This window comes from Camelus ferus, chromosome 10 (assembly GCF_009834535.1).
Source record: "Camelus ferus isolate YT-003-E chromosome 10, BCGSAC_Cfer_1.0, whole genome shotgun sequence".
NCBI lineage: Eukaryota > Metazoa > Chordata > Mammalia > Artiodactyla > Camelidae > Camelus > Camelus ferus.
In genome coordinates, this window is record NC_045705.1 from 30418388 (window position 1) to 30437776 (window position 19389).

The 19389-nt window shown below is 45.0% G+C and overlaps 1 protein-coding gene across 1 annotated transcript; it reads left to right on the forward strand.

The window, feature by feature from the left end:
* Window positions 1-416: 416 nt before the first annotated feature.
* On the forward strand, window positions 417-18936 carry F2 (coagulation factor II, thrombin). Its single transcript, XM_032488559.1, has 14 exons — window positions 417-682; window positions 1059-1222; window positions 1925-1949; window positions 2198-2248; window positions 3799-3904; window positions 4007-4143; window positions 5580-5894; window positions 6211-6339; window positions 6437-6563; window positions 7083-7250; window positions 7782-7955; window positions 8249-8430; window positions 18456-18526; window positions 18675-18936. The coding sequence occupies exons 1-14, from the start codon at window positions 604-606 to the stop codon at window positions 18816-18818; spliced, it is 1872 nt and encodes a 623-aa protein (XP_032344450.1). The 5' UTR covers window positions 417-603; the 3' UTR covers window positions 18819-18936.
* Window positions 18937-19389: the final 453 nt, after the last annotated feature.

The following is a 19389-nucleotide window of genomic DNA, read 5'->3' on the forward strand; positions in this document are numbered from 1 at the left end:
GAGGGAAGTAGGCCCCTCTATCTGTGGCTGAGAGGCTGGGGCAAATGTTGGCTGTCCCTGCCCAGTGTGTCTTGGGACAGGGTGGCACTCTCATCTGGCCACACTCTTGCCTCCATTTTCTCATGTCTGTAATGTGGTGATTACACAAACCTCCCCACTGGTTTAGGTTTATATAGCTACTGATTATTAAGCTCTTAATATATATTCACAATCTCCTTTAGTCCTCACAAAAAAGTACTCTTCCCATTGTACAGATGAGGAAACTGAGGCACATGGAGCTCAAAGCAGCTATCACTGTGTGTTAGGATTGGAAGGCGTCTCAGGAAGATCTTGTGACTCTGCTGGCCCAAGTTGGCCGGTGTTTCAGGAAGGGAAGGGCTGGATGATGGTGTTTCCGCTGGTCTTTGTGACTTCCTCGCAGACCATCCATCCCTGGCCCCAGGAGGACCTGCCATCCCAGATGGCGGGGGCGGACCATCTAGCCACTTGTCCCCACGGCCCTGACCCGCTGACCTCTGCCTCCTGGCTGATTTCTTCATGTTGGTTCAACATTAACCCAGAGGGATCAGGACTAGCCCTCAGAGTGCTGGGAGCCGACACACTATGGCGCACGTCCGAGGCCTGTGGCTACCTGGCTGCCTGGCCCTGGCTGCCCTGTTGAGCCTTGTGCATAGCCAGCATGGTAAGGGGGTCCTGGAAGCTGGGACAGACTGGCAGACTGGGATCTGGGCTGGGGTCTCCTGGCTCAACAGAGAACACAGGGCCAGCCCCTAGGTGGGTCTCAGCTTATTATGTCCAGTTTAGGGAAAGAGCCAGGTGCTCAGGGCTGGATGGGCAGTGACTGCTTCTCTCTTGCAACTCCCATGGGGAGTGCGCTGGGGTGGCCTATGAAAAGGGGGGAGCTAGTGGGCTGTCGTTAGCAGCCTCACGGGTCCTGCCACCATCCTGGACCCACTCTTTAGGAAGCCAGCAGGCAGGCCAGGCTTGCTTCCAGCCCCCTTGGTGGCCAAGACAGCCTGGATCCCTGAGGCCCCTGTCCCACGCCCCTCCTACTGCAGTGTTCCTGGCCCCCCAGCAAGCACTGTCGCTGCTCCAGCGGGTCCGTCGTGCCAACAGAGGCTTCCTGGAGGAGCTGCGGGCGGGCAACCTGGAGCGAGAGTGCGTGGAGGAGCAGTGCAGCCGCGAGGAGGCCTTCGAGGCCCTGGAGTCTCCCAGCGCCACGGTGAGGCCCTGGTGAGGGAGGGCCGGGGATCCCTCCAAGTGGGCCCAACTGCAGGAACACAAAGGAGGGGAGCGAGGAGCATCACAGCTCTTTGTTGAGAACTTAACTTCATCTCTGGGCCCCGTTTCACCAGGAGGTTCTGACCCCTGGGCTGTGTCAAGGTCATAGGGTCCCCTGAGGCTCCAGGACATCGGGGAGCCTCCTCAGTCTTCTGTCTATGTCGGGATCTTGGGAGCCCCGGGCTCTGGCCGCCTGGCCTCTCAGCTTCAGCTTTGCTGCTACTTCTGTGCTACTTCTTGGGAGGTGGGTCTCTGGTGTGGCCCAGAGCCCTGGGTCTAGACCTCAGTGTTCCAGGAGCCCTGGGCAGCCCTCCCCTTCCCCGGGGCTCTGCCTGGGCCCCTCTTCTCCCGTCTGCCCCACCGGGAGAATCCCTTTCAGTCCTGGCCCAGAGCCAGGGAGGGGGTGGTGTGGGGTGCTCCCCTCCGCAAATTCTTTTCTCCTCAGTGTGCTTCGGCTTTTGGAAACAAAAGTAAGAAACTCTGCCACACACCTCCCCAGAACCTGCCCCCTGCATGACTGGGATAAGGGAAAGAGGAGAGTGTGAGGAGAAGACATGAAGTTTACTAAAAGAAAAACAAACAAACAAACAAACAAACAAAATAGGATCCTTTCACAGTCTCACTCTCAGCCCTTGTTTTTCAGGATTTGTTCTGGGCCAAGTACACAGGTGAGCTCTGGGGAGGGTTTGCTCCAGGCAAGGAATCCTGGGGACCTCAGTTAGAGGATGTTCCACCCTAGAGAATCTTCTGGTTCATCCAATCATCCATCCCTCCACCCACTCCTCTTTCCCTCCTTCCTTCCTTTCATCCATCTGTCTGCCCATCTTTCTGTTTCTGAATGTTGTCCCACCCACCCTTTGCTGGAGCCTGTCCTATCCCTGCCGCAATTTCAGTCATGTTTCTGGGTCTTTTCCAGCTTGTGAGTCGGTGAGGAAACCTCGAGAAAAGCTCATTGAATGTCTGGAAGGTGAGGAACTCATGTGGGGTCTGGGGGACAGGATATGAGGGGACAGCCTGGGAGAAGAGGAGAGTAGAGGCAGGTTAGGAGCTGTGGTCTGGCGGTGGTGGCCTCTAGCATCTGACATTGCCATTTTGCTCCTCCCGTCAAGGATGTGTCTTTGCACCTGGCTCTGTGCCTGGGCATTAGTAAGATGATTAATGTTGGAGGAACATGAATGAATGAATGGATAATGAATTCATGTTTAAGGCCTCATTGTCATCCAAGTCCCTGTCCATGCCAGTCAGTCTGCCCCATATCCCCCAGGCAGAGCTCTCGTGATGTCACATTCATTCTCCAAAACCGTGAGTGGCTCCCCATTGCCCCCAGAGTAAGTCACAGGCTTCTTACTTCTTAGCCTGGTGAACTTGACAGATTTTGGCCTTAACCTTCCCTTCTTTTTTTTTTTTTTTAATATTCTTTTTATTGAATTACAGTCATTTTACAATGCTGTGTCAAATTCCAGTGTAGATCACAATTTTTCAGCCATACATGAACATATATATATTCATTGTCACATTTTTTTTCGCTGTGAGCTTTAACCTTCCCTTCTAGCCTTATCTCCCATTGCACCAACCCTGAACCCAGACCCCCAGCTACGGTGACAGCAAGTGCTTCCCTAAAAATGCCAAGGTGTTTCTACTTCCTGGCCCTTGCTTACATTGTCATCTTCCCCTGGTGTAACCATCCCTGCTTGCTGAAAGCCTCCCTATCCTTCAAGGACTAGTGCGAATACCACCATCTTGCTGAGCATTCAAGTGGCATCTCCCCTCCTCCACAGCATTCTGAATACACCTTTACTGTGACAGTAGGCCCCCTGACATGGAAATCTTTAATCAGTGGCCATAAATAACTTATTCAATAGACATTTCACTAAATCCCTATGTACCAAGCACTATGTGGAGTGCTGGGGATTTTAAGAGAATCAAGGAGCACACACTCTCAAAGGGAAACAAAAGTACAAAATATCAAAGTAATTGCTGCAAAAGTTCTGTTCCAGATGCCAAGAGAATGCCAAGAGAGGGAGCATTTAGTTTGCTGGCAGAATCAGGGACAGCTCCCTAGAAGAACAAGAGTTTTTCCTGAACAAACAGGAGAGCATTCCAAGGCAAAAGAAATAGCACGTGCAAAGGCCTTAAGTCATGAGGAGCTAACAGAACAGGTAGACCAAGGCCACGTTGGAAGGACCTTGTTCACTTTTTCATTCTGCTGGCCACTGAATATAAGCTCCATAAGGGCAGGGACCTACCTTGACTGTGACTGTCTGATTCATTGCCATGTCCTTAGTTCCTGGCATGATGCCTGTCACATGGGTGTTACACAGCGGGTACTCAGTGACTATTTGGTGACTACTGTTAAATGGCAGTTGTAAACTACCATGTGCAGAGGAGGTGCTGAGTGTATACAGGTTAAGGGTCGTGGACCAGAGGCAGCTTGGAGGGGACGAACAGACAGAGCTTCGCTAGGAGAGATGGGAGACATATCCTCAGGATAAGAAACCTGGACTGGGGTCTCTGCAGGTAACTGTGCTGAAGGTGTGGGCATGAACTACCGAGGGAATGTGAGCTTCACCCGGTCAGGCATTGAGTGCCAGCTGTGGAGGAGTCGCTACCCACATAAGCCAGAGTGAGTGATGGGCAGGCCTGTCTGCCGGCCAGCTGAGAATAAGGGGCGAGGAGACCCTGGGGGTGGGGGTGAGGCCTCTTGCTGAGCAATGTCCTGTTCCAGAATCAACTCCACCACCCACCCTGGGGCTGACCTGCAGGAGAATTTTTGCCGCAACCCAGATGGCAGCATTACTGGGCCCTGGTGCTACACTACGGCCCCCACTGTGCGAAGGGAGGAGTGCAGCATCCCGGTGTGCGGTGAGCTGGCACGATTGGGCGGTCTGTGGCCAAGGCCCTTGGGTCTTCATGGGGCTGGCAGCCAGGGACAGGAACCAAGATCCTGGCTCCCTTCAAGTTGGGGTTAGTTATTTACAACATATTTGGGCTTGTTGGCTAGTGAAGTCATGAGACCAGAGAGTTAGCTTCCAGCCTCCTCTTCTCTTTCCACAGCCTTTACTTCCTTATGATCCAGGCTGTGGCTCAGTCTAAATATGCTTTACTTCCTGCTCAAGGCATTCTTCCCCCCAGGAAGCCCTTTCTAACCATTTCGGTCCATGAGCCCTTTTCTGAGCACCACATAGCAAGCCTCATACAGTCCAGCCCTGTGTGATTCTGTCATTATTATTTCTCATGATGTGTCAGCTAGCTATGGCCACGATAAGGCTGCAAAAACCACAAAAAGCACAAAATCACAATCACAAAAGCTCAGAGACATACACCAATGAGCATTTACTTCTTAGGCATCTGAGGATCAGCTGTGGAGGCTCTGCTGATCTCAGCTGCACTTGCTCATGTGTCTGTAGGGTCCACTGATAAAGGCTGGGCTCGGCCCGGTGGCCCTGCTTCAAACAATGGGTCCAGCTGAGCTTGGCTCATTGTATGGGTGGGTCCAGGTCTGCTCCACAGGTACTCACTGTGGGGGAGCCTAAAAGGCGGTAGTGCCCTGGGGGAAGCTCTTCCCTGAGGATGGCAGAAGTACCAAACAGTGAGCAGAAACACAGGATGTGTCTTCAGGCCCAGGCTCAGAACTAGCACTGTCAGTTCCACCCACGTCCGGTTGGCCAGAGTGAGTCACATGATCAAGGCCAAGGCCAAGAGGTGGAGAAGTACACCTCTGCCTGTAAAGTCACAGGGCAGAGGATGTGACACTAGGCAAGGTTAAACAATTAGGGCCAGTAATTCAATCTACCAAACATGGGTGTCTTTCATGCCTCCCTGTAGGACCTGATGCTGGACCCTGGGCTGATCTTAAAGCTAACTTGCCAATTGTAGAAACAAAACCAGCTACCATTTACCAAGCCCTTGCTCCTTAACACTTATCAATGTTACAGCCATGCTGAAACTGACCTACTGCCCGTGTTGACATTCTCAGTGGATCCCAGCTCTCTTTCTTGCTGTGCCCTTGTGAAAACAGACTCCCTAAGAAACTCCAGGCAGTCCCTACCAATGGATTACAGATAGCCCAGTAGGTGAAACCTGGTTACTATCTCTGGCTTATTATGCACCATACACTTATGCTGTGTATTTTGTTTACATCTCTCAACAATCCTGCAAAAACGCATTAGTAGTCTCTTAACAGGCAAGCAGACAGGCTAGGAGAGATTATAAAGACAGCAAGGCAGGATTCACATCCTGTCTGCCTGGCAGCACGTGTGGGCCCACCCACTCTGCTCCCTTGCCTCCTCACCCACCAGGCCAGGGGCGAGTCACTGTGGAGCTGACCCCACGCTCCAGAGGCTCCACAGTGAATCTGTCACCTCCATCGGAAATGTGCGTTGCTGACCGCGGCCGGCAGTACCAGGGGCGGCTGGCGGTGACCGCACAAGGGTCCCCCTGCCTGGCCTGGGCCAGCAGCCAGGCCAAGGCCCTGAGCAAGGACCAGTACTTCAAACCGGAGGTGCCGCTGGTGGAGAACTTCTGCCGCAACCCAGACGGGGACGAAGAAGGCGCGTGGTGCTACGTGGCCGGAGGACCTGGCGACTTTGAGTACTGCGACCTGGACTACTGCGGTGAGAGGGCAGGGCAGGGGGTCTGAGACAGAGGACACAACCTGGAGGGAATAACAAGAACAGGGCCTTCCCTGATGTAAGGCTACCACGTATGCAGCGAGTGCGTTCATGACAGCCTGGCTAACCAGGTGGGGGGTCATCCTAGCCCTGTCTTACAGCTGAGTAAAATGAGGCCGGAAGGTTTGGTTCCCTAGTAACCCAGGTGCTCTTAACTTCTATACCAAATGGCCTCCGTGGCCGGCTGGGGGTTTGGGTAAGGAATGGCCGGCCCCTGCCCCACCCTAGCCCACCTCAACTGGTGTCTGGGTTCCTGCAGAGGAGCCGGTGGAAGAGGAGGTGGGAGAAGGGCTGGACGAGGACCCGGATGCGGCCATCGAGGGACGCACCACCGCGGAGGAGTTCCAGGCCTTCTTCAATGAGAAGACCTTTGGCGCCGGGGAGGCAGGTGAGGCGGCGGGCGGAGGGGCGCGGGGCTGCGGGGCTGCGGGGCTGCGGGGGCGGGGAGCTATGCTGGGCTCCTCACAGTCCCGCTTGCTCTGCAGACTGTGGACTGCGGCCTCTGTTCGAGAAGAAGGGGGTGCAGGACAAAACGGAAATGGAGCTTTTGGAGTCCTACATCGAGGGGCGCATCGTGGAGGGTTGGGACGCCGAGATTGGCCTGGCGCCCTGGTGCGTGCTGCCTGCCCCCAGCCGCCCCCAGCCGCCCCCAGCAACCCCCAGCCCTCCGCCCTGGGAGACGTCTCCATCCGCGCCACAGATAATGTTAGCCCAGCACCGACATCTCATCGAATCCTCACAGCCGCCTTTTGAGATTGGGCTTGTTACTTCAACGGTGCAGTAGGGGAAGCTAAGGCTCAGAGCGCTTAAGTGACTCGCCTTAGCGGTGCTGCCGATGAATGGGTCCCACAGCAGGACTTCAGTCCAGTTCTTCTGACTCCAGAGCTGTGCCAAGCTGTGTGAACTCTGGCCTGAAAGAAGCTTGATCTGAGGGGGGTGGTGTGTGCAGAAAGTTAGAGGGAGTCCCTCTGTGTGACATGGATGCCCTGGTCCCCAAGGGCGGCCAGGTCAAGCTGGGGTCTGGGCCCAGCAGGTAGCTTTGTTCAGTTCCTAAACCTGGAGTTTTCTGCTTGTCGGGCCTGTGGAGGGGCAGCCACCCCACCTCCTAATGCTTCCTGCTTCTTCTCCCAGGCAGGTGATGATTTTCCGGAAGAGTCCCCAGGAACTGCTGTGTGGGGCCAGCCTCATCAGTGACCGCTGGGTCCTCACCGCTGCCCACTGTCTCCTGTACCCACCTTGGGACAAGAACTTCACTGAGAATGACCTTCTGGTGCGCATTGGCAAGCACTCCCGCACCAGGTACAGAAGTGGGGGCCCGTGGGCATCTGGAAGAGGTCTGAGTCCTCCAGTGTGACTGAGGGGCTCTGGTGGCTCTAGGGCATGTGAGATATGTCTGTACGTCTCCCACAGTAGAAAACCTAGCAGTCTCTCCTGTAAAGTCTGTTTGGCTACACCCTGACTGAGCCTTGGATCTGGCGACAGAGAAACTAAATTTTTTTGTAGAGAGCAAAACCCTAGCCTGCCTCTAGCATCTTTCCGGGCACCAGGACATGGCCCATCTGTGATCTCTGAATTGAGGCTGTTTGCATCAAGGCCTACAGCCTGTGTCCCTGCCCCTACCTGCCTGGGCTGTTTGATCCCAAAGCCCTGTGCAACTTCAGGCTGGGAGGAAGCTGCCAAGGCAGGAGCCAGCCCTCTCCCCTCACTGGGGGACCGCTGGGTACCCCGACTCCCAGATCCTGAGCACTGGCAGTTTCCTTTCTCAGAGAACTGGCTGCCCCTTGTTGGGCGGCCTACAGCTTCTCCTTTTCTCTGCCGGGGTCTGCACAGGTATGAGCGAAACATTGAGAAGATCTCCATGCTGGAAAAGATCTACATCCACCCCAGATACAACTGGAGGGACAACCTGGACCGGGACATCGCCCTGCTGAAGCTCAGGAAGCCCATCACCTTCAACGACTACATCCACCCTGTGTGCCTGCCTGACAAGGAGACAGCAACCAAGTGGGGTGGCCAAGGGGGGCGGTGGGGAGGGGGGCAGCCGGGGTTCGGGGGAGCCACCAGGGGGTGTGGCTGGGGGGCTGGTGGCTGAGGGGGTCTGGGCTGGATTCTGGGCCTGACTCTGACACTCTGCAGCCTTGCCGGAGTTCCTTCCCTTTTCCAGGCCTCAGTGTCTTAGAGTAAACCCCAGAGTTCTTGCCTTGGTGTTTTACATTCAGGCCTCTAAGGGATAGTGTTGGGGCCTGGAAGCTCCTAGACAGGTTGGTTCTCACTCAGTCCTTCTCCCCTCCCTAAAGGTTGCTCCACGCTGGATACAAAGGGCGGGTGACGGGTTGGGGCAACCTGAGGGAGATGTGGACAACCAGCATTGGTGAGGTGCAGCCCGGCGTCCTGCAGGTGGTGAACCTGCCCATCGTGGAGCGGCCGGTCTGCAAGGCCTCCACCCGGATCCGCATCACTGACAACATGTTCTGTGCCGGCAAGTCCCCTGGGCGTGGCTGGGCAGGTGGGAACAGCAGGGCCTCGGGTTCGCGGGATTGAGACCTGTTAAGAGCACAGGCCTGGGTTCAAGTCCTGGCTCCAGTCACTTACAAGTCATGTGACTTTGGGCAAAGTTGCTTCAGCTTGTTGAGGCTGCTGCTTCCTCTGTAAAAAAGGAGATGAAAGCCTCTATCCCATTAGGCTGTGTGAAGGTTAAGCGAGATCGTGTGTCTAAAGTGTTAGGTGTGGTGCCAGTCACTAGTTGTCTGTATACGTGAACCAGATGCCAGCAAGAGGCCACGGGTGGAGGAAAAGTCATTCGTTCGTTCAGTCATTCAGCAAGTATTTACTGAGTGCCCACGATGGTCCAGGCACTATTCCAGGGACTCGAACAGACAATGCCTGTGTCTTCAGAGAGCTTCCTTCCTAGAAGGAGGGAGTATCAATAAACATCTAGAATAGCAATCCCTGTTGGGAGAAAAATGAAGCAGAGTAAGGGAGAGAGAGGTGGGAGCGGGGGAGATCTAAATAGAGTGTTTGGAGAATGCTGGACAAGGCCTCCCTGAGAAGTGATGTTTGAGCAGAGACTAGAAGACATGGAGGAGTGAGCCAGTCCAGGGGCCACTCCAGACTGTGGGGAAAGCAGGTGCAAAGACCTTGAGGTGGACACATGCTTGGCATGTCTGAGGAACAGCAGGGAGGCCTGTGTGGCTGGAGTGCAGTAAATACAGGAAGGGCAGCATTGGATGAGGGGAGGGAGGTGGGCAGGCAGAGGATGGGTACTTCCTTTAGGGCCTTGAAGGACTTTGGCTTTTGTTGAGATAGGATGTTATTGGAGAGTTTGGGACAGCTGAATAAATGGCCTAACTTAGTTAAAATTATTTGTAGAACTTTAGTGTAATTTCAGACTCACAGAAAAGTTGCAAAAATACAAAGAATTCCTTTATACTATCATCCAGATTCTGTCCCCCCTTTCATACACAGTTTATGAATAAATTGTACATATGTTGCCTTTTAACCCATATGCTTAAATATTTCCAAAAAAAAGGATGGTCTCTGCCATAACCACAATACATTTATTAAATTAAGAAATTAATATTAAAAAATTAATAATGATAAAATACCTTTAGCTAATTTGTAGACTTTATTCACATGTTTTCCAGTTGTCTAATTACTGATGTCTTTTTTAGCAAAAGAAAGAAAAGTGTTTTTCCCATTCAGATCCAGTCAAGGATCACACTTTGTAATTAGTTGTCAGTCTTTGTCTTTCATGACTTTGATGTATTTGACAAGTGTAGGCCAGTTATTCTGTAGACTGGCCTCAGTTTGGGTTTGTCTAAGGTTTCCTAATGATCAGATTCAGGCTAAGTGATGTGTCCTTTTCAGGCACATGATTTCTTTGTTCCATAACTGGTGAGATTAACTCTGATTTCTTAGTTAAGGTGGTGTGTGCAACTGCCAGGTTTCTCACTGTAAAGTTCTGCTTTTCTCTTTGAGACAAATATCTTGTGAGGAGAAAGTTTGATACTTTCTATACTGTTTCTCATCAAACTATTCTCCTAACTATGGTGGCTGCCAAATGGTGATTTTCTAATTCTGTCATTCCTTCTACATTTATTAGTCATGGGTCCTTATTTTATTCTGTGTTATAATTTGTTACTATCATTATTTTAATATTTAAATTATCCCAGGTTTGGCCAGTGGGAGTCCCAGCTTCTGTGATTTTGGAGGTGTGACTTTTGGAGATGTCCTGTCAATCTCTGAGTACTTTCTTACTTTCAGCATAGCAAGATGTTCTAGGTTCATTCTAGTTTCCTTCTAGTGGAGGATGGTAGTTAGAAACCAAGATCTGGGTGCTAGGTGTGCACGTTGTTACTGGGGTGTCATTGCTCCTAGGCCCTCTCAGCAGACATAACTAGAAAATATGTGTATTATGCATATACCAACATCTATATCTGTTTTTCTTTCTATTTATCTGTCTAAAACCGTGAGTTGATACTGAAACCTCCCATTGCAATGCAACAGGATTAATTTTAGCTTCTTCCTTTCCACAATTGTAACTCTCTCTGTTGCCAGTGAGAAGTCTGACTCCCGTTATCTGTAATATATTTACTTATTTGATTAATACTAAATATAGTTTCAGAATCACTCATCCATAGCTGTGAAAAAAATCCTACAAACTAGAGTTCAGCATTTCTTCACAGTTGTTCTTGTTTTTAACCTGAAGATATTAGCAATACTGTGTCTAAAAGTAACTTGGGTTACTTAAAATACAGTTAGGCTCATTTGTTTCTCCCTTCTCTGTGTTATTTAAAATACAGTTAGGCTCATTTGTTTTTGATTGTGTTCAGTTTTGACTACCCTCCCTCCTATCTTGGTGGTTTTATTTATTTTTGGAGTATAGGCATACCTTGTTTTATTGTGCTTCACTTTATTTATATATTTTTTATTTATTGAACTACAGTTGATTTACAATATTATATTAGTTTCAGGTATATAACAAAGTGATTCAATATTTTTATAGATTATACTCCATTTAAAGTTATTACACAGTAATGACTGTGTTTTCCTGTGCCATATAATATATCCTGTTGCTTATTTATTTTATACATAATAGTTTGTATCTCTTAATTCCCACCTCTGCTTTGCTTCTCTTCCTTCCCTCTCCCCACTGTTCTCTGTATCTGTGAGTTTGTTTCTTATTATAGTCATTCGTGTTTTATTTTTTAGAGTCCACATATAAGTGATAAAACAGTGTTTGTCTTTCTCTGTCTGACTTTTTTTTTTAATGGTATTGGGGGAGTAATTAGGCTTGTTTATTTATATATTTATTTTTAAATGGAGGTACTAGGAATTGAACCCAGGATCTCATGCATGCTAAGCACTCACTCTACCACTGAGCTACACCCTCCCTCTTCTGTCTGACTTATTTCACTAAGTATAATATCCTCCATGTCCATCCATGTTGTTGCAAATGGCAGAATTTCATTCTTTTTAATGGCTGAGTAATATTTCATTGTATGTACATGTCATATCTTCTGTATTCATTCATCTATTGATGAACACTTAGGTTTTTGCTTTGCTTTATTGCCCTTCCCAGATACTGCATTTTTTTTTTTTTTACAAATTGAAGGTTTGTGGCAATCCAATGTTAATCAGGACCATTTTTCCAACAGCTTTTGTTCACTTCATGTCTCTGAGTCACGTTTTGGTCATTCTTACAATATGTCATGTTTTTCATTATTATTATATTTATTATGGTGGTCTGTGATCAGTGATCTTTTTTTTTTAACATTTTTTATTGATTTATAATCATTTTACAATGTTATGTCAAATTCCAGTGTTCAGCACAATTTTTCAGTCATTCATGGACATATACACACTCATTGTCACATTTTTTTCTCTGTGAGTTATCATAACATTTTGTGTATATTTCCCTGTGCTATGTGATCAGTGATCTTTGATGTTACTATTGTAATTGTTCTGGGGCATCGTGAACTGTGCCCATATAAGATAGCAAACTTAATAAATGCTTTGTGTGTTCTGACTGCTCCACCAAACCCTTCGTTCTCCCATCTCTCTCCCTTTCCTTGGGCCTTCCTATTCCCTGAGACACAACAATGTGGAAATTAGGCCAATTAATACCCCTCCAATGGCCTCTAAGTGTTCAAGTGAAAGAAGAATCGCATGTCTCTCATTTTAAGTCAAAAGCTAGAAATGATTAAGCTTAGTGAGGAAGGCATGTCAAAAGCTGATAGGCCAAAAGCTGGGCCTCTTGTGCCAAACAGTTAGCCAAGCTGTGAGTGGAAAGTTCTTGAAGGAAATTAAAAGTGTTCCTCCAGTGAACACATGAATGATAAGAGCAAAACAGCCTTATTGTTGATATGAAGAAAGTTTTAGTGGTCTGGATAGAGGATCAAATCAACCACAACAGTCCCTCAAGCCAAAAGTTTGAGGCTAGCAGAGGCTGATTCATGAGGTTTAGGGAAAGAAGCTGTCTCCATAACATGACAGTGCCAGGTGAAGCAGCAAGTTATCCAGAAGATGTAGTTCGGATAAACCATGAAAATGACTATACTAAACCACTGATTTTCAGTGTAGACAAAACAGTCTTATATTGGAAGAAGATGCCATCTAGGACTTTCACATTTGGAGAGAAGTCAATGCCTGGATTCAAAGCTTCAAAGGACAGACCGGTTCGCTTGTTAGGGCCTAATACAGTTAGTGACTTGAAATTGAAGCCAGTGTTCATTTCCCATTCTGGAAGTCCAAGGGCCCTTTAAAATTATGCTAAATCTGCTCTCCTTGTGCTCTATAAATGGAACAACAAAGCCTGGATGAGAGCACATCTGTTTACAACACAGTTGACTGAATATTTTAAGCCCACTGTTGAGACCTACTGCTCAGAAAAAAAAGATTTCTTTCAAAATATTAATTCTCATTGACAATGCACCTCGTCACCCAAGAACTCTGATGGAGACATAAAGGTTAATGTTTTTTTCATGCCTACTAACACAGCATCCATTCTACAGACCTTGGGTCAAGAAGTAATTTCAATTTTTAAGTCTTTTTTTAAAAAATAATATTAATTAAATTTTTTTCTTTTTTGCTTTATTGTTATTTATTTATTTATTTTTAGGGGGTAGGTAATTAGGTTTACTTATTTTTTTAGAGGAGGTGCTGGGGATTGAACCCAGGACCTTGTGTATGCTAAGCATGTGCTCTACCACTTGAGCTATACCCTCCCCACCTCAATTTTCAAGTCTTATTATTTAAGAAATACATTTCATAAGGCTGTAGCTACCATAGATAGTGATTCCTCTAATGGATCTGGGCAAAGTCAATTGAAAACCTTCTGGAAAGGATCCACCATTCTAGATGCCATTAAGAACATTCGTGATTCATGGGAAGAGGTCCAAATATCAGCGTGAACAGGACTTTGGAAAAAGTTGATTCCAATCTCCATGGATGACTTTGAGGGGCTCAAGGCTTCCATGGAGGACGTAATTGCAGATGTGGTGGAAATAGCAGAACTAGAATTAGGAGTGGAGCCCTGAGATGTGACTGACTTGCTGCAACCTCATGATAAAACTCTAATGCATAAGGAGTTGCTTCTTGTGGATGAGCAAAGAAAGTGGTTTCTTGAGATGGAATCCACTGCTGATAAAGATGCTGTGAAGATTGTTAAAATGACAGATGTGAAGATTGTTAAAATGACAACGGATTTAAGGTATTACATAAACTTAGTTGGTAAAGCAGCGGTAGAGTTTGAGAGGACTGACTTCTATTTTGAAAGAAGCTCTACTGTGGGTAAAATGCTGTCAAATAACATTGCATGCCACAGAGAAATCGGTAATGAAAAAAAGACCAATTTCAATCCATGTGGCAAGCTTCATTGTTATTTTAAGAAGTTGCTACAGCCACCTCAACCTTCAGCAACCACCACCCTGATCAGTCAGCAGCCATCAACATGGAGGCAAAACCTACCACCAGCAAAAAAGTTATGACTTGCTGAAGGTTCAAATGATGGTTAGCATTTTTCAGCAACAGAGTATTTTTTTATTAAGGTATAGTTGCTGTACAATATAAGGTTTAGGTGTACAACATAATCATAGTTTTAAAGCTTATGTTCCATTTAGTTATTATGAAATATTGGCTATAGTCCCCATGTTGTACAGTATATCCTTGTAGATTATTTATTTTATACATAGTAGTTTGTATGCAACAAAGTATTTTTGAATTAAAGTATGTATGTATTTTTTCACATAATGCTGTTGTACCCCTAATAGACTACAGTATGCTGTAGACATAACTTTTATATGCCAGGAAACCAAGAAAGTCATATGACTCGCTTTATTGTGGTGGTCTGGAACAGAACCCACGTATATCCAAGGTATGCCTGTATTAACATGGTCCAAAAATCAAACTCTTTAAAACAGGTACACTCAGAGAATGACACTTCCCTTTCCCTCCTGTCCTGGTCCCACAGCCTTCCTTTCCCCCCCACTTCCAGCCAGCCCTGCAGGTCACCAGCCTCAGTAGTTGGTAGTTTATTCTTTCAGTGTTTCTTTTTGTACAGAGAAGCAGACACATGTATATTTTCTTACTTCTCCCTTTTCACAGACAGAGTAACACAGTATAGATACTCTTTTGTACTTTGTTTTTTTCACTTAATGTATCTTGGACTTTCATTCCTTTTTGGTTAGAGAGCTTTTCCTTATTAAAAACAATTTTATAGTCATATTATGTGGATGTATGATAGTCTATTCAGCCATTTCCTGTGTATGGGCATTTAGATTTCCAGTATTTTGTAACTGAACATCTTTTTATATGTTTAATGACTATTTTTATATAATTTTTTGTGAAAGCCTTCATATTTTTTTGCATATAGTTTTGTCCCTTTCCCGTCATTTTTTGAGTTCTTCATATATTAGTGATATTAGGCTTTTGTTTGTGATATCCTTTGCAAATATTTTCTCCCAGTTTGTTATTTTTTTCCTTTATAATTTTTTGCCATTGAATAAAAAATTTTTTATGGAGCCAGATTTATTAATTCTTTTGTTTTAGTGCACCTAGATTCTGAATCAGAGTTAAAAGAACTTTCCTTGTACCCATGTCATAGAGAAATTCACTTGTGTTTTCTCGTAGTACTTGGTTTCATTTTTCAACACTTAGATCTCCAAGTCATTTGTTTATTCTTGTGTATGATGCAAGGTATGGATCTAATTTATCTTTTTCCAAATGGCTAGTAAACTGCCTCTACACCATTTAATAAAAATTCTGTCTTTGCCCCAGTGATTTGAGATGTCACTTTGATCACATACTAGGTATCTATGTGTGCTTAAGTCTGTTTCTGGACACCTGATTCTTCTGGTCTGTGGTCTATTCTGTTAAAATGCTGTCTTGTTTTAATTACAGAGGCTCTAGAGTGTTTTCCTGTCTGGTAGGGCTTGTCTTTTGTAGTTTTTCTTTTCCAGTGTTTTCCTGGCAGTTCTTGCACGTTTGTTTTTCCATATGAATTTGGTATCAACTTGTCTAGCTGTATAAAAAAAGCTGGTGATATTTTTATTGGGATTATGTTAAATTTATAAACTAAATTAGGGAGAACTGACATCTTTTGGATTTTAAGCTATTCTATCCAAGGACAAGAAATGTCTTCCCATTTGTTCACGTTTACATTGTATCTCGTGTTGCAATGTCTTCTCTTATGATTTTTTTTTTCTCTTTGGCACCTTATTTTATCTATTTGTGTTTTCTTCCTTATTTTTCTTGAGTAAATTAGCTAGTGGTTGCAAAAAACAAGCAAAAGTACCTAAGAATTTGACTTACTAATTAGGCTTATTATTTTTCTATTCTGTTCCTCATTAATTAATGTTCTGCTTTTATCTTAAATTTTTTTCCCTTATGCTTTCTCATGGTTCATTTTGCTGTTCTCTTTCTAAAAGCTTTTTGAGCTGACAATTTGGTGAGTTAATTAATTAATTATATTCTTTAGTGGTTAATTTATTTTTGATCTTTAATTTTTGCTGAGTAGGGCTACGCATTTTCCTCTGTTCACAGAAAACACTATTTAGTGTGTTTGAATTATCATTTTTTTTTAATTCTGTAATTTCATTGTGTATTTCCCTTTCACTCAAGAGTTGTTTAATAAGTGGTTTTTAAATTTCCAGATGGGAGGACCCTTTGTATTTTGATTTTTCAGTTTTGCTGCATTATGATCCAGAATATGGTTTGTGATATTTCTAGTTTATGGAGCTGTTTTTTTTGAGAGCTGTTTGATCAATTTCCACGAATGCACGTGTGTGTGAGGTGTGGGAGTGTGCTCTCTTTTATCCACGGGTAAAGCTTAGTATATGTATGTATCTGTAAATGTATCTTATCACTTGTTATTTAGGTCATTTATATTCTTACTTATTTTTGGTTCACTTGATCTGTCTTGTACTGAGTTTGGTGTGTCAAATTCTATTATTAATGTATTTGTATCCGTCTCCTTGCATCCCTTATAGTCTTTTACTGTATAAAGGCAGTTATTGTGTTATTTGGTGTAGATATTCATAACAATTGTTCATTGTGAATTGTGGCTTTTAGCCTTAAAAGTGTCTTTCTTTAAATTATTTTAAATTTCAGCTTCACCATCTCTGCTCTCTTTTTATTTCCATTTGCCAGATAAACTTTTGTCCATCCCTTTAATTTTAGCCTGTATGAATCACTCTGTTTTGTCTTATATATAGCATAGTTGGGTCTTGTTTTGTGAATCAAATTAAATATATTTTTGTTTTTTAAAAGGCACGTTAAGCCCATTTGTACTTATTGACATGATTGGTAGAATCAGTATCTCATATGATTTTGTAAATATTATGTATATATGTTTCATTTACTGTGTTTTTTCCATGTGTGATCTTTGCTTTTAAAATAATTTCATATATTTAAGAAGGCTTGCATTTTTGTTCTACTGATTATCTTTGGTATTACGCCTTTTTGAAGTGCCCTTAGCTTCTTACATTCTTTTAATTGTATAGCCAGTCAGTGAGAGTTACCGTCAGTGAGTTTACTTTCCTCTTTCTCTTCTCTTCTCATACTTTGAGTTGCATTTTTTCTACTACTCAGCCATAAAAAAAGAACAGAATTCTGTCATTTCAGACAGAACAGTTTCAGGACAGTTAATCCATCCCTTTGCTGAAGCATTCACCTCTTGGTTGGATGAAGTTTGTCCACTAGTAGATTCTTAAAAAAGGGCTATGAGTATAGAATTTTCTGTAGTCTTGACACCTGAAGATCAGCTTGGTGGGATATAAAATCCATGGTTTACATTTTCCTGCCTTGAATTTTTTGAAAATAGAGCTTTATCATTGCTTGCTTTGTATGTTGTTTTTAAATAACAGTGCATGTTGTTTTTGAATGCCAGTGTAATTCTTTCCCTCTTTGTAAGGTAGTTGATCTTTTTGCTTGGTGGCCTTGAAGGTTTTTAATTCATCTTTGGAATCTAACAATTCTTTAGAATACATCTCAGAGTTGAGTGTTTCAGATCAGTTTTGCCAGTTACCTAGGGGATCTTTTCAATATGTACCTTCAATCTTTTATTTCTGTGAAGTTTTCTTAGACCGTGTTAGACATACTAGTTCTATTCCTTTGCTTTCTTTTTCTTCTTGAGGGACTCATTTCTTTAGCCTAGTTCCATTTTAACCACTCTCTGCTTTTAATTTCTTCCCATCGTTTTATCCATTTATTTTTAAGTTTTGAATTTCTGATTCGTTCTTTTTCACATACCAAAAATTTGCTTGAGGGTATTTAATTCAGTTACTGTTTTCTTCTGTTTCATGGTTGTGTTTTGGGAGAGAATTTTGGTTAGCTGAGGTATTTTTATTCTTCTTTTTTTGGTTTCCTATATTTGTATGGTATCCATTTTGTACATTTGGGGTTATTTACAAGATTCCTAATTTGTAAGTATCTACTTCTTTGCTCTAGTGGACATCTTACCATCCTCATCTCCACGGTATGTTTTGATATTAGATGTACAGTTAAGTATATTAAAGTGGTTTGAAGTTTGGGTGTTCTCTCTATCCTAGTTGTGTTGAAAGTGTGTTTTTTGTGTAGCTTTTGTTCTTGCTCTTCATGTTGTTCTGCATTGTTTGTAGAGGGTACGTGGGGATATTTGGATAAAGGCAACTGCCATTATTCTCTGCTACCTGTAAGCCTAATGTGTTTTTAAGTCATTCTGCCTGTTGGCTGGAGAATGGATTGTAGGCGGCAAGGAAAAAGTAGAACTGGGGAGACTAGCGGTCCAGGGAAGAAGTGTATGTGGCGGGACCAGGTGCAGAAGCAGTGGGGAGTGCTTGGGTCTGGCATACATGTTGCAGACAGAGCTGACAAGAGTTGCTAAAGGATTGGGTGTGTGGGGTGAGGAAATGGGAAGACTCAAGGGAGACTGGAAGGAGTCAAGTGGACACTTGCCAGCGGTATCTCTTGAAGGGGAAAGTGGCTGGAGTATGAGCTCTACCCTGAGTACTGCTATTCTCTCTCAAGGTTACAAGCCTGATGAAGGGAAACGAGGGGATGCTTGTGAAGGCGACAGTGGGGGACCCTTTGTCATGAAGGTAGGCTTCTCCAAAGGCCAGGAGTTGGTGGGCAGATCCTTCTACGGTGGGTGAGGAGGGACCTGAGTTTTCAGAAACAACTGCTTGACAGGATAATACTGATACTGCCTTGGACTTGACTGTTGGAAACCCCATGTTTCTTCCTCAGAGCCCCTTTAACAACCGCTGGTATCAAATGGGCATCGTCTCATGGGGTGAAGGCTGTGACAGGGATGGAAAATATGGCTTCTACACACATGTGTTCCGCCTGAAGAAGTGGATACAGAAGGTCATTGATCGGTTTGGAAGTTAGAGGGCCACCCACTTTCTAGGCTCCTCACTACAAAATCACAGAAGCCTATCCAGTGAATTATTTTTGTGGTTTGTTCCTAAAACTATTGTTCTCAATAAAAGTGACTCTGTCAAAGCGCCTCAGTGCTCCCAGTGCTGGTCATGGGCCTTACTGGACAAACAGGGCCAGCTGAGAGGAAAGACGGCAGCTTGAATTTATTAGCATTTAAAATGTTCCAGGCTTGGGGCTTTAATGGATTATTTCATTTAATCCTTACAAAAGGTAGTAAACTGAGATTTGGAGGAGTACCTTCTCCAAGGTCACATGGCTAAGAAGGGTCAAAGTCTGACCTGAAATATGGGAGACACTGAAGCCCATGCTGGTAGCCGCTCTGCTGTGAGGGCTGCGAAGAGCTTGTCCGAGAACCAGAGATGAGGCAGGAGGAAGGGAGGCTAGTGAGGGGGGAATAGTAACATCTTTCTATTTACCTCAAACTTCCTCAGTCCCTACATCCTTCCTCAGGTTATTAAAATATCAGATTTATGTCCCCCGAAGGCTCATACTTTGAGAATACTGTGGGTTGTGGTTCAGA

Bases quoted from the DNA above. Each gene is read 5' to 3' on its own strand.
- F2 (XM_032488559.1), top strand. From the start codon at position 604: ATGGCGCACGTCCGAGGCCTGTGGCTACCTGGCTGCCTGGCCCTGGCT. The intron at 2,249-3,798 runs GTGAGGAACTCA...GGGTCTCTGCAG, and splicing joins GCTCATTGAATGTCTGGAAG to GTAACTGTGCTGAAGGTGTG. The intron at 4,144-5,579 runs GTGAGCTGGCAC...CTCACCCACCAG, and splicing joins GTGCAGCATCCCGGTGTGCG to GCCAGGGGCGAGTCACTGTG.